Below are 14,139 nucleotides of genomic sequence, written 5' to 3' on the forward strand. Positions count from 1 at the left end.
ACATAACATATTATAATCGTATCATTTCATAAATATTCACACACGTCCAGCATATGACACGTGTCATCACACAACATCAACTTTTAACCAAATCGATAGTAAGGCCACTTACTTGGTTGGCCTTAGTTGACGTTCTATCCTATTTTCGAGATTGGTTTGTTGTCCTTCGAAGTTTGTAACGACATACACGAAGGTATTCTCTATCATATTAAGAACGTCGGTCTAATTCTAAAATTAAATTAAATTAAAAAAAAAAAAAAAAAAAAAAAAAAAAAAAAAAAAAAAAAAAAAAAACATAGAATGGAAGGGAAGAACTGACAACCCACTTTCAAATCAAGTTTTGAGCCAAGAACAAAATATGGGAGAGTGATTGAATAAGCATTTTTTTTTTTATTACTATTATTATTATTTAATTTTATCAACCTAAATTTTGAAAATTTAAATCTAACACAAAATAAATAAATAAATAAATAAAACCATTAAATAAATGAAAATAAAACAAAATTTCGTGCGAATTGAAGTCTTACAACACCAGGGTCATGATCTTCGAGTTAATTACCAATGAAGAATGGGAGCGTGATACAAAATGAATAAATGACAACCGAAAGTAAATTGATAGAATCAACACTCTAGGTTGGCACCCTTTTGTGACTGTACAGCTCTCGAGCACTCTCCCACCTCGACCAATTACATCGTTCACCTGAAAAGAAAATATAAAAAATGGTGAGTATAAAAATACTAGGTAACCTACTTGTTGACTGTCATCACGTGTTCGACCTAGTAGGTAACCACATGCTTTTTTCTAGGCTCTAAGTAGTTCAGGTTTAATCTCTACTACTATCTGTGCAACTGAAGAGGTATTGTAGTTCCCAAGTTGTTCTCTAGTCTGAAACTTACCCATAAGGGTTTGTATAGGTGGTTCAACCTTTCTGTTCTTTGACTTAGATAACTTGTTTTGCCAACGTAGTGCATGACCGACGTCCTGAGTCAAGGTGCTACCTCATAAAGTTCTGATGGGACAATATGTTGCATGCTAATCTAAACATCATGGAAGATCAGCCCCACAAAGGCTCTATTCAGGAGATCCCTAGTCATTTCCAAAAGGTTGGGGCACCTAGTTGTCTTGACAGTACTCTAACTAGCCTATACCTAACTCGACAGTATAGGTACCGGAGTAAAAAGGGTAGTGGAGACTTTGTTGATACTAGTCATAATGCTAAATAGTCTAGAGAGCTATGTTGGTCCTCCTTAGATGCCATGGAGGTCTATTAGATTATTAAGGAGTGTATATGTGGTTTTAAATTTTGTCTCTCATTACCGGGACGTTAAGTATTAACTCCTTGAACTAATCCATTCTCTGACTACGTTATAAAGACCTACTTTTCGAAGAAGTCAAGCACGAATCGTTATCATTAACGTGAAAATCAGTAAAAATGTGTAGAATTTAAAACACTTAAACATGTGCATGCACTTTGAAATTCAATTAAAATAGTACTGAAAATTTTTACTTTTACAAGAGACAAACGAAGACCACCAAAATACACTACTACAGGATCAATCGGTTTAAAATACATGAAATACAAGATTTAAAGATAAGTACAAAAGGAAATCTAAACTATGTGTGATGGGACTCCCTAAAGCTAATAGCCCACATGCACCTTCATCTCGACCGCTACATGAAACTCCACTTGAAAAGAAAATTGAAGTAGCAGGGTTGAATATATAAAATATACTCAGTAAGCAGTTTGTTGGTAGTTCATAGTTCGTTATTAAGTTTTGTTGATCTTAGTTTAGTGTTTTATTCTCGTTTGAGGGTTCGTTCTCAAGTATAGGTTCTTCCTAGGCTACATCCTAAGTTTACTCTTTCTATTTTCTCGGCTTTTGGTCCTATCTGGACCTCCAATCCTTAGAATATTCTTAAGTTCTCTAGGACTCCTAGTTAGTCATTTTTGCTAGTCTCTTTCATCTCATAGCTCTAGGTCCTCGAGGTGTGACCTTGGTATTAGTCTCATATGGTTCGTGCATGCTAAAGCTCAACCAACTCTAAGGTACAATTGTGAACCCCTGCCGCTTGTGACAGGTTCACTAAAGGGAAGCTAACTTTGCAAACTTCCTAATAATCGCCACATAATACAACTCATACATCAATATCATCATTCAGTTCTATAGTTGTCCAGACCCTTGATAATCGAGTTAGGTTTATGATTAAGGGCTAGTTGACAAATCTTTAATCGTCCCCATGAACAATAATCGCAATTCTTAAGTTTGACTAACTCTAAGGTACAACTGTGGACCCCTGCCGCTCGTGATAGGTTCACTAAAAGAAAGCTAACTGGCAAGCTTCCTAGTAATCCCCACAAAGTACAAATCATATATCATCATAAGTCAATTGTATAGTTATCCGGACCCTTGACAATCGAGTTAGGTTTATGATTAAAAACTAGTTGGTGAACCTCTAAATGTCTTAAAATCGCATACATATATTAAAGACGACCTAACACATGGATACCTAGTCATGGTTTCAATTTCGATCCAATCAAAGCTCAACTCATGTATTTTCTCAAAAAATGTGCATCATAATATTTAACATGCTCTTACATACAGTAAATCAACTCCTTCCAGGCTCAAATCTGGATAATATGTGTTCCTATAACATGTTATTTATCATACTAAAGGCATGCTTTCAGTTTCATTCAGAGTCCAATAGATGTTTTTTGGAAACATAGTTTAACATGCTTTTTCGTACATCAATTAACTCAACTTAAGCTCAAATTTGTGACATATTTTTATATCATGTTTTTATACATACTACGAACATAGCTCAATCAGAAATTTTGAGGTGTCACTTACTTGAAATGCATGACATTTTTTGTTCCGGTTTGAGTCTTCAAAACATTCTAAATTTCATCAAATTCCTCAAATAGACCATAGATTGAATCAAGAAAATAAAAATGGTGAAAACCGCTCGAAAAAATTTGACCTTTGACTGTTGCACTGACATTACCCTTTTCTCTCCGCTTCTTCTTTCTCAACCAAACCGTGTCAATACTAGCCTCCTTTTATGTTTGACCTCTTCACAAACCTTATAGATCTTGTCAAATAGAAACTATATGGATAAAAATTATGATATTTGGTTGTGTTTCAAGAAAGATATGAGTAAAGGAAGTTTTTAGAGAAACCTCAAAACGTTACCGTGACCGACGCTCTCGATTTCTTCCTCTTCAAGCTCTTGTTCCTCGTTCGAAACCATGTCCCAACTTGAGCTGAATTCCAATGGATTTGGACTGTTTACTCTCCGACGAACATGCGTTAAACTTCAAGTTCTCTAGCGACTTAATCCCAAAATCTTGCGTGCTTCCCGTCTCCTTCAGCTCCCACACCTCTTAAATCGCCTCCCCAACCTCCTCAACTCAAATTGTGGCCTCGACAAATGGGGTGGGGAGATGTCTTTGTCGTCTACCTTCTTGTGCCCAATGTTGGTGTCCATTCGTATGGTGGCTACTGCAATCTGCCTACTTGTACGTGCTTTCTGCCATCTGCCTCTAATCTCGACTCACGATCCGAGGGTACTTGGTCTATTGGAAACATATTGACCTAGGTCAACGCAAAACTGCTCTAACTCTAGAACCCTAATCTTAACTTGGTTCTTTTATTCATGCTTTGTTAGGGAGTTATCCTATGGATCACCTAGAGCATGATCTTCATAATCTAAACATTCGTACAAACTTATTAGAGAGATGACCCTATCAATCATCTATGACAATTTTCATAATTTTATATATCTTATAAAGTTTACTTTGTCTGAATTGCGCATCTTGAATTCGAGTCATGTATATTCTTTTTCTAGCTTAGCATAAACAAGTTGGTAATGTGCTGAAGACCTGGACTCTGACGCAATTCCATTGTTGAGTTCGAAAATAGCCGATTGATGGGGTCGTCAACCAATTAGGTGGGGGAGGATGTCACGGTCATGCTCTTCCCGGGTGTGTTGCCCCTGGTCACATGTCCATATCACGCCAAACCCTTTATTTGATTTCATGTTGTATATCCTTATTATTGTATTTTATGTTATATAACTGCTCATCGAAATCATGTCTAGGCTTGCCAGACCTGAATCGCCTCAAAATGTATTGTAGAGGATTCGACAAGTTGTCAACTCTTTCTGCCTGAATTTTGTATGACTGTTCGACAAAATCACGTCTAAGCCTGCTAGACCTAAATCGCCTCAAAATGTATGATTACAGGGGGATGCGACTAATTGCCCAGAGTTAAGAGTTAAGAGTTATTTGCTATCTAAACCGTTGCGTTGCCTTTCTTGCTTATAACCTATAATATTGCTTTCAAAACCTTATTCCAATCTTGCTTTTAACTCTCTTTCGAAAATCTATTTGCCCTCGTTTTCTAATTTTTTTTTTCTAAAAACAGGGCCAGAGGCTTGAGCAATGTAGCTCGACTATAGGCGATCCAAATCCAAATTAGCTTGACTCACTCGGTGTTGGGAGTAAGTGCAGCACAATCACTCTACTACCAAGAAAAGTGTGATTCTGGTACCATGATGCAACCAAGGAGGATGGTGCATCATCCAACACACCAAGAGTGTGCATTCAAGTTAAGGCAAGACATTTGCAAGGTTCGAGAGAACGAGGCAGCACGAGTGTCGAAGACAAGCTCGAAGAGGACTAGGTAGGGCCCCAGGCCATAACTTAAGAATTCGACGTCTCGAAATGAGTTTCAGCATAGACTTTTGGAGTTCAATAGGTCTATATGAAAGATGAAAGCTCACCATAATTGGTGTCAATTAGATACTTGATGGACGATACATAGGGCCGTATGTCGGCTCGCCACTAAAAAAGAATTGGAAATGCCTTAACAATGTAATATAGAGGGAGAGATGGTGACAACTCTCCAAAACCCATGAGCCTTATGGCCTAAGTAAGCTACCTTGTGGCACATACGTGCGTCATAACATGAGCGAGCGTCGTGGGACGAGCATCTCAGACGTTTTCCTTTGAAAAAGATCTTTCAAGGACAATACCGGACAACACGAGTGTACCGGTATTGCTCTCCAGTCCATGTGTCAAGGGTTGGATTATGCATTCGCTATTTGGAATGGATGCCGTAAATGATTTAGCATGAACACGAGAGAGTTCAATGCCCGATGAGAAACCCAGAGGGATGGATGTCCAGGATGTCTCGATGAAATGATCAAGACATGGGTCAGTTTCCAATGGATGTGTCTAAGTAAGCCAATATGGTCAAGTTGTCTCAAGACATGAGATGACATCACGATGTATGAGTCGTGTTGTTGGAAACGGAGATGACGAGGAGATGCAATATTGCTTATGAGAGGCCTTGGCCTAAAGTATAGGTAAGATCAATCCAAATGACTTGGTCTAATGTAGATGTAAGTTAGCTAGAGTTGCAGATGATTAAATATGTAGGTAGGAACGACATGTGTGGCTGAACAAGTTTAAATTCTGCATAAGTTGTGTTCGATTGGCGAAAACAAACCTCAACAAAGGTCCGACGAAGTCAGGTGAAAAATGTGAATGGAGCTTAAATTCCTCCTTAAGATGACACAGTTGAAGAAGTACGATCGGACACCCAACACATTGAAAATCTCCACCTTTAACATTTAATGCATCAATATCTAATTCATTGCTAATATGTTCCTCCTTGTCCTTAAAATTCGTAATGTTTTAGTTTGTAATTTATAAATGCATTTGGTTTTATCAATTTACATAAATAAAAAATCTTATTAAATCTTAATAATAATTTTTTTTAATAGAGGCTATGTTATTATAAATTTTAAAAATATAAAAATTAAATTAATATAGTAGAAAATACATCTTTAATTTATGTATATAGATAAATGTCCTGTTTTTTCTTTTTCTTTTGGTAAAATAAAATGACAAATTCCACGTCATTTACATGGATTACTGAATGAAAAAATTACAAGTTTTTAAAATTTATAAGTTTTAAAAATAAAAAAATTTCATCAAATTTAAAAAATATTTTAAAATTTATATTATCCTAATTTTAGGGGGGGAAATCCATTTAAAACCCTAAAATTTGTGTTGATTCGATTAAAATCCTAAATCTTATAAATGAATCTATTTATATAATTTGATTCTTATAATTATTTTTAAAATGAACTTAAATAAAAATATTATTCTCCAAAATATTTATATTATTTTTCACTTACATTAAGTGCATTTTTAAGCTAATTTGATTTATTTTCATTCAAAAAGAAGTTTTATAAGCATTAATTAATTTACCACACATCTTTAAAAAAAATAATTAAATTGATTCGCTTATAAAAAAATTTAATATTTCTATAATAAATTTAATATTTATTAGCACTTTATGTCGCTACTCGGACAGATGTTCTTCCCTGACATTCCTTCTCTTTTGTTGTTTTAAATATTCAAAAGTCACAACTTATCACTAAATCGGTTACAAACATTAAATAATATTAAAGATAAGATTGGGTTGGATTGGGTTGGACTGTAATTCTATTTTTGAGTTTGTCAGCTGGATCTTAAAAAAATAATAATAATAATAATAATAAAATATCTTAAGGTAAAAATGTGAAAAGAAAAGGAAAATTGAACCGTTAATTGAATAAAGGAAAATAAATAAAAAAGGAAAAAAAAAAAAGATTTTGATAATAGATTAATGGGGAGTGAGATTAATCTGTGAGATTTGAAAGAGGGATCTTCATCGTTTCTTGGTCCTTAGGCAAAATATATACCCATACCCTTTGTGCCTACAAAGTTCAGACTTTTGATCGCCTTCTTCTTCTTCTTCTTCTTCTTCCCAGTTTTCAACTCTAATGGCGACCTCCAAATCCCAAAGGTCTCCTGAGGAGGTGGAAGGCATTATCCTTCGCAAAGTTTTCCTTGTCTCTCTCACCCCTCCTTCCGATTCCGATTCCGATTCTCGCACCGTCTATCTCGAGCAAACCGCCGCCGAACTCCTTAGCGAAGGCAAGCAATTGAGGATTTCGAGGGATGTAATGGAGCGTATTATAATTGATCGTCTATCCGGTAATTTCCTCTCTGCCGAACCTATTTTTCAGTACCTAATCGGCTGCTATCGTCGGGCTCACGACGAGACTAAGAAAATTGCCTCCATGAAGGATAGGAATTTGCGGTCTGAGATTGAGATGGCGCTCAAACAAGCCAAGAAGTTGACGGTTTCCTATTGTAGGATTCATTTGGGGAATCCTGAATTGTTTTCGGGTGGGGATTTGGGTACTAACTCCACTACTTCGCCTTTGCTTCCTTTGATTTTCTCTGAAGTTGGTAGCTCCATGGATGGATTTGGGGCTAGTACCAGTGTTGGTGGAGCTCTTCAGTGCCCTCCGGGTTTCATGGACGAGTTTTTCCGGGATTCGGATTTTGATACATTAGACCCCATATTGAGGGGGTTGTACGAGGATTTGAGGGGTACCGTCCTTAAAGTTTCGGCTCTTGGGAACTTCCAGCAGCCCTTAAGGGCACTTAGGTTTCTTGTTAGTTTTCCCATTGGGGCTAAATCTTTGGTTAATCATCCATGGTGGATTCCCCCTGGTAAATATTCCAATGGCCGTGTCATTGAGAGGACAAGTATTTTGGGGCCTTTCTTCCATGTCAGTGCTCTGCCCGACCATGCCATTTTTAAGAGCCAACCTGATGTTGGGTGAGTTTTAGTTAATGTGTTTTGAGGTTTTGTTATTTCCTATGTACACTGGTTCTGTTCTGACCGGTGAATGTCTTGTTGGTAACTTCAGGCAGCAATGCTTTTCAGAAGCATCAACTCGTAGACCATCTGATTTACTGTCTTCATTCACTACAATTAAAACAGTCATGAATAACTTATATGATGGTCTTGCGGAAGTTCTTCTCTCTCTTCTTAAGAACACGGAGACCCGTGAAAATGTTCTTGAGTATCTTGCAGAAGTGATAAATAGAAACTCATCAAGGGCTCATATACAGGTACTTGCATATGGTTCTAGTGGTGTCAACTGTACTGTGTTTGATTGTTATCAGCTTTCATCCATTTTCAATATTTTGATTTCAAAACACTGATTCAGTTTCAATTTCGAAGGTCATTTATTTTGGTAACTGTAGAGAAATGTTGATGAATGTTATATCCTTTGCTAATTCGAATTGAAGGGATGATATAAAATCGGTCTATTTCCGGCATCATATCCTTAGTTAGTGGCGCATTCATCATAGTTAGAATCTCCTCCCCCTATCGGTCGAGTTGATTTTTTCCACTTTAACAACTATGCTATGTACTTTCTTATTGTAGGTTGATCCTCTCTCCTGTGCAAGTTCAGGCATGTTTGTTAATCTCAGTGCCATCATGCTTCGTCTTTGTGAGCCATTTCTAGATGCAAACTTGACCAAAAGGGATAAAATTGATCCGAAATATGTATGTTATGGTAACCGCTTGGAGTTAAGGTGAGAAGTTTTTGTTTGCTTGCTGTTCTTGTTGTTGATAATTTTCTTGTGTACTTGTTGATTATTGATCTATTACAACTGTTCCTAAACGTGGTCACGTAATTGTCAGAGGATTAACTGCTCTACATGCATCGTCTGAAGAAGTTACAGACTGGATTAATAATGGTACTCAGTTGAAAACTGATAACTCCGGGCAGTTCAATGACAGTGAAAGTCGCTTGCTGCAATCCCAAGAAGCTTCTAGTTCTGGCAGTAATGCTACAATTGAATCTTCTACTGCAAAGGCAAGATTGAATAGTGAGAAGACTAGGTACCCTTTCATATGTGAGTGTTTCTTTATGACTGCAAGGGTGCTGAATTTGGGCTTGTTAAAAGCATTTTCGGACTTCAAGCATTTAGTACAGGTAACTATAGATTATGCGTTTGTTTGTGGATAAAAGAAACGACACATAGTTTTATGATTTTTTTGGTTTAGAATTTATGTTCATTCTACATATTGCTTTCATTAATCCTGTTTTCTGGACCTTTTGAAATCAAGTAAAATTTTGTTCAGGATATATCTAGGTGTGAAGATACATTGGCCACACTCAAAGCCATGCAAGGACAAGGACCTGCTCCACAGCTTGAAATGGATGTAGCTCGCCTTGAGAAGGAAATAGAGTTGTACTCACAGGAAAAGCTTTGTTTTGAAGCTCAAATACTGAGGGTATATTTCTGCCTCACCCTTTTTTATGATTCGCTTCGTGTCAATAAATTATTCATTTCTTATATATATTAAAAAAAAAAAAGATTATAGAAACCAATATCCTCCCGAAAAATAATCTCATCCAATTACAAGAAATCTCATAACTAGTCATTAATTGTCTAAAAAAGCACAAACTTGGCTGGGCAATGTATACCATTTTTTATAGTTTATGATTTTTTATTTTTTGAGATCTTCATCCATAATTGTTTTTGATCTAACGAGTATGATTGCCATTAGTGAATTGAACTGATGATGTAATAAGTAACTATCTACGGCACATAATTCCCCACTCCCCTTCCTCATGCTCCTCCAATATACACGTTTAATAGGAGGTTTTATCACATTCTTCATCTATTTGATCCATATCCTTTAAACTCCCCTATCTACTGGAGGCTCTCATTATATGTACGTATCTGCAATGCCCTCCACCGTCTTTATTGTAATTTTGAAGATAGTATTGACACCAAAAGATGTGATCCTTATTCGTGCTGTAAAACTTTTGATGCCAGTTGAGATCACCCTTGATCTTGATTAGAATTAGAAACTCAAGAGCTATGGTTTTATCCTTCATTTTCACATAAGAATGGTGATTTTATCCTTCATGAACATCATTGTGGTTTATTTTTGGCTACATCAATTGAACCTTATGTTTTCAGCTAACTGTTACATAAACTGGTGGTTATTTTTGTTCTCCTTATAGGACGGGAGTCTAATCCAGCAAGCTCTTACTTTCTATCGATTAATGGTCGTATGGTTAGTTGGTTTGATTGGTGGATTTAAAATGCCTCTTCCATCAAGTTGCCCGATGGAATTTGCATCCATGACAGAGCATTTTGTGGAAGATGCAATGGAATTGCTTATATTTGCTTCCCGAATTCCAAAAGCTTTGGACGGTATCAATTTGGTAGCTCTAACCGACCCTAATCAATTCTTTTACATAGTTAAATGCCAATGATGTTGTATAAACATTTTTTATATCTTGTTTTGACAGGATGATTTTATGAACTTCATCATTATGTTTATGGCAAGTCCGGAATATATTAGAAATCCTTACTTAAGAGCAAAGATGGTTGAAGTTCTCAACTGCTGGATTCCTCGTAGAAGGTGATTTTTTATATTTGATATGTACAGATTGATCATTTGATATTTTTTCCATTACTGATTCTGAAGTTAAAAGCCTTTGGTCCTTGTTTTCATGCAGTGGTTCATCTGTAACAGCAACATTATTTGAAGGCCACCAACTATCACTCGAGTATCTTGTTAGGAATCTCTTAAAGCTTTATGTGGACATTGAGTTCACTGGTTCACATACACAGGTACAGCATGGTTGAAGTTCTAGCTTAAATATAGGAAGCGTAAACGATTATTTGATAATAGAGAGAGTTCAGCTCCTTTTTTCATGTGTTTTAGTATACCCACTAACATTGCAATAACTATTCTATGGATGCTTTGATGATTTATGCTTTTATTAAGTTCAAAGCGGATCCTGCAGGATGATGAGAAAACAAAAACAAAAGGCATTCGAATAGGGCAGAAATTAACTGTCCCCCTCTTGTATAAGATCTTATAATTAGTCTAAGAAACATGTTGCATGTTATTTTAAGGCGATGATATCTATTTTTGTCCTCTCAAATGACATTTTGAGTCATTGTTACCCCTGTTCCAATTTTGAGGAGAAGGCAACTCCCAATGGCAGTTATTGACTGGTCTTCTTTACTCTGGTGCAGTTTTATGACAAGTTCAACATCCGTCATAATATTGCCGAACTTCTTGAATACCTTTGGCAGGTTCCTAGTCATCGTAATGCTTGGAGAATGGTAAAATTTTATTCCCGTTCATCCATGTGATTTTTTTTGTTGACCGGGATTATGGCTTTATCTTTTACATGTTATTTCTCTTAATTGCCATTCCAGATTGCCAAGGAAGAGGAGAAGGGTGTTTACTTGAATTTCTTGAACTTCCTAATCAATGATAGCATATATCTTCTTGATGAAAGCCTTAATAAGATTCTCGAACTTAAAGAGCTTGAAGCTGAAATGTCAAATACTGCAGAATGGGAGCAGCGACCTGCTCAAGAGAGGCAGGAGAGAACTAGGCTATTTCACTCCCAAGAAAATGTTGGTTTGATAACCCTACTATGAATCATGAACTGTTGTTAATCACTCTCAAAGCCTTGATATTGATCTCGAGTTTTGAGTATATGGTTAATCTGACATTATTTGATATTCTCAGATCATCCGGATTGACATGAAATTAGCAAATGAGGATGTGAGTATGCTGGCATTTACAACAGAGCAAATCACAGCTCCTTTCCTACTTCCAGAGATGGTACTCTACCACTGTTGTGCACAAAGCTTACTTTTTTCCATATTTTTCCCTAATGAAACTAGAAACCTTTTGTTTTCATCACAATGCACACTTTCAATATGATCTCGTTACATTTTCTGCTTAAATTTATCTCATTTGGTAACTTTCCATTCCAATTTTTACTTACAGGTCGAACGGGTGGCCAGCATGCTTAATTATTTCCTCCTGCAACTTGTTGGTCCTCAGCGAAGATCTCTTAGTCTGAAAGACCCTGAAAAGTACGAATTCCGTCCAAGAGAGTTGCTTAAGCAGGTATGTACAAGTTAGATTCTAATTTCTACTATAATAGACTGCTTTTTCTCTTTTTTTAATAATAGGTAGAGATAATTCCATCTTCTAATGTGACATTAGCTTGAATAGATTTGAATGTTCTACCTTGTTATTTGTATATGTAGTTTCTTTTTCTAGGAAACAAAGTAATTTATGTATGTAACTTGTGGAAAGAGTCACATGATTGGATTAATTTATTTCATGTGGGGAAAAAGTAATTCAATTCAATATTGAATCTGTTATCACTGCTAAGATTGGCTATTCTAATGTTTCACCATAGCGGGAATATAGGTCATGCATCTACATTCTCCCTATTCACTCTTGATAATTAAGCCAAATGCAGAGTTTGATAATTATTTTCTTTCCCTTTTGTTTTCTATGCTATCTCTGCTGTAATGAAATGATGTGATGTGCTTCTCTGCTAGGAGCTTATGTATTTAGCTGACTTGGGAACACAATTTAGTTAGATATTGACTTCTCTTATTTATTTTTTTGGTTGTAAAGATTGTTCACATATATGTTCATCTGGCGAGAGGCGATAAGGAGAATATTTTCCCAGCTGCCATTTCGAAGGACGGCAGATCATATAACGAGCAGGTTATTTATTTATTCTAACCTTTTGATAAGACCCTCGAGAAGATAATTCCATCGAACTAAAAGGGGAAAAAAAAAAAAAAAAAAACTCCCAGTATAAGTAAAACTCGAATGCATTTATCAACAGTTATTTCTTTTTAAAGAAATGCATTTTATCATTGTGGACATGTTCATTGGCATCTTTTCTCTGCCTGAATTTTGGAGCGTTCTCCAGTTGTTCAATGCTGCAGCAGTTGTACTTAGACGAATTGGAGAAGATGGTAGGATAATACAGGAATTTATTGCTCTTGGTAACAAGGCGAAGGATGCAGCTTCAGAGGCCATGGATGCTGAGGCTACTCTAGGAGATATACCGGATGAATTCCTTGACCCGATCCAAGTACGCTCCACTTATAGTACGCTTAAATTGATGGGTTTCAGTTACTCTTTAGGTAGCTGAGTTATTGACTTCATTATGCATGATCACTGCGCATAACAAGTTTTTGAGCTGTGCCTTCAGTATGGAATGGTTTTGCTCAAGACATATTTGAAGCTCGATATTATGTTTGTGTCTTAAACCGGTTAGAACTTATATTTTCCCTTATGCAGTATACTTTAATGAAGGATCCTGTGATCTTACCTTCTTCAAGGATCACGGTCGACAGACCCGTCATTCAAAGACATCTCCTTAGCGATAGCGTAAGATTTGCTTTTCCCTTCAAGTACATTTATCTATCAGAACAAAGTGTTTGATTTCCCCTGCTAAACTCTACACGATTTGCAGACCGACCCGTTCAACCGGTCTCATCTGACTTCGGACATGCTAATACCAAACGAAGAACTGAAAGCAAGGATCAAAGAGTTCATCATGTCAAAAAAATTGAAGAGGCAACCGGACGGAGGGGTTGCGATGCAGAGTAGCAAGGCGACGATCCAACCCACAAGCGGAGAAATGTTGATCGATTAAAATTGATAAGTAAGTTAATAGGTTGCTATGTTATTCGTTTGGGAATGAAATATTTTCTGAAGATATTTATATTTGATACAATGTAAAGACAATTAAGATTATTTTGTTTGGGCAGTATTTAATGCCTAGGCTGTCTGACCTCATAGGTTGTAATATTTGAAAATAAAGATCTGTAACTTATCAGGCTTCTTCTGCTGTGGCTAGTAAGGTTGAGTTTCTCTAACAATGAACATAAAGGAATTCTGAAACTTAATATGAACATTTTCTTTAGCACAGCTAAGTATGAAGTTAAAAGGTGATCTCAACAGATTATATGCGCAGAGCTATATACGTAAAATAGATGTAAATAGATCCAATAATGATGATAGTTCATCTTAGCTTTCTAACATCAAGAAATGAGTAGTATACATCAATACTAATGAACCGTTCTAATAGTTAAATTGCTTCAATATTATCAACCTATATCGATGTTATAAACGTGTCTCCTAGTCCATTGTTACTGCTGAACATTTGTGTATAAAGTTGAAGCTGTCAATTTCTCAAGATTTGGGACTGCTAATGATGATATAAGTACGAGTTTGGATCTAAGAACAATGTAGATGAGCATCAAAGTAATTGGAGCCATTATAAACTTCATTGTTACTTTGTTGTTGCCAAAATTTAGATGGAGAAAATGTGTATGTCATGTGACAACAATAGTCAATTTGTATAAAGAGGGAAGAATGTCGTCCACATAAGAAGAAGAAGCTGAACATTAGTGGAGTTTA

The 14,139-nt window shown here is 36.2% G+C and overlaps 1 protein-coding gene across 1 annotated transcript; it reads left to right on the forward strand.

The window, feature by feature from the left end:
* Positions 1-6,710: 6,710 nt before the first annotated feature.
* On the forward strand, positions 6,711-13,561 carry LOC111468307 (probable ubiquitin conjugation factor E4). Its single transcript, XM_023113484.1, has 16 exons — positions 6,711-7,683; positions 7,775-7,979; positions 8,299-8,450; positions 8,560-8,854; positions 9,004-9,156; positions 9,896-10,099; positions 10,187-10,299; positions 10,397-10,511; positions 10,923-11,012; positions 11,109-11,312; positions 11,428-11,523; positions 11,692-11,814; positions 12,337-12,429; positions 12,641-12,805; positions 13,015-13,104; positions 13,190-13,561. Exons 1-16 carry the CDS (start codon positions 6,836-6,838, stop codon positions 13,370-13,372), a joined length of 3,129 nt encoding a protein of 1,042 aa, XP_022969252.1. The 5' UTR covers positions 6,711-6,835; the 3' UTR covers positions 13,373-13,561.
* The last annotated feature ends 578 nt before the right edge of the window (positions 13,562-14,139 follow it).

The sequence above is a fragment of the Cucurbita maxima genome, unplaced genomic scaffold (genome assembly GCF_002738345.1).
Source record: "Cucurbita maxima cultivar Rimu unplaced genomic scaffold, Cmax_1.0 Cma_Scf00002, whole genome shotgun sequence".
NCBI lineage: Eukaryota > Viridiplantae > Streptophyta > Magnoliopsida > Cucurbitales > Cucurbitaceae > Cucurbita > Cucurbita maxima.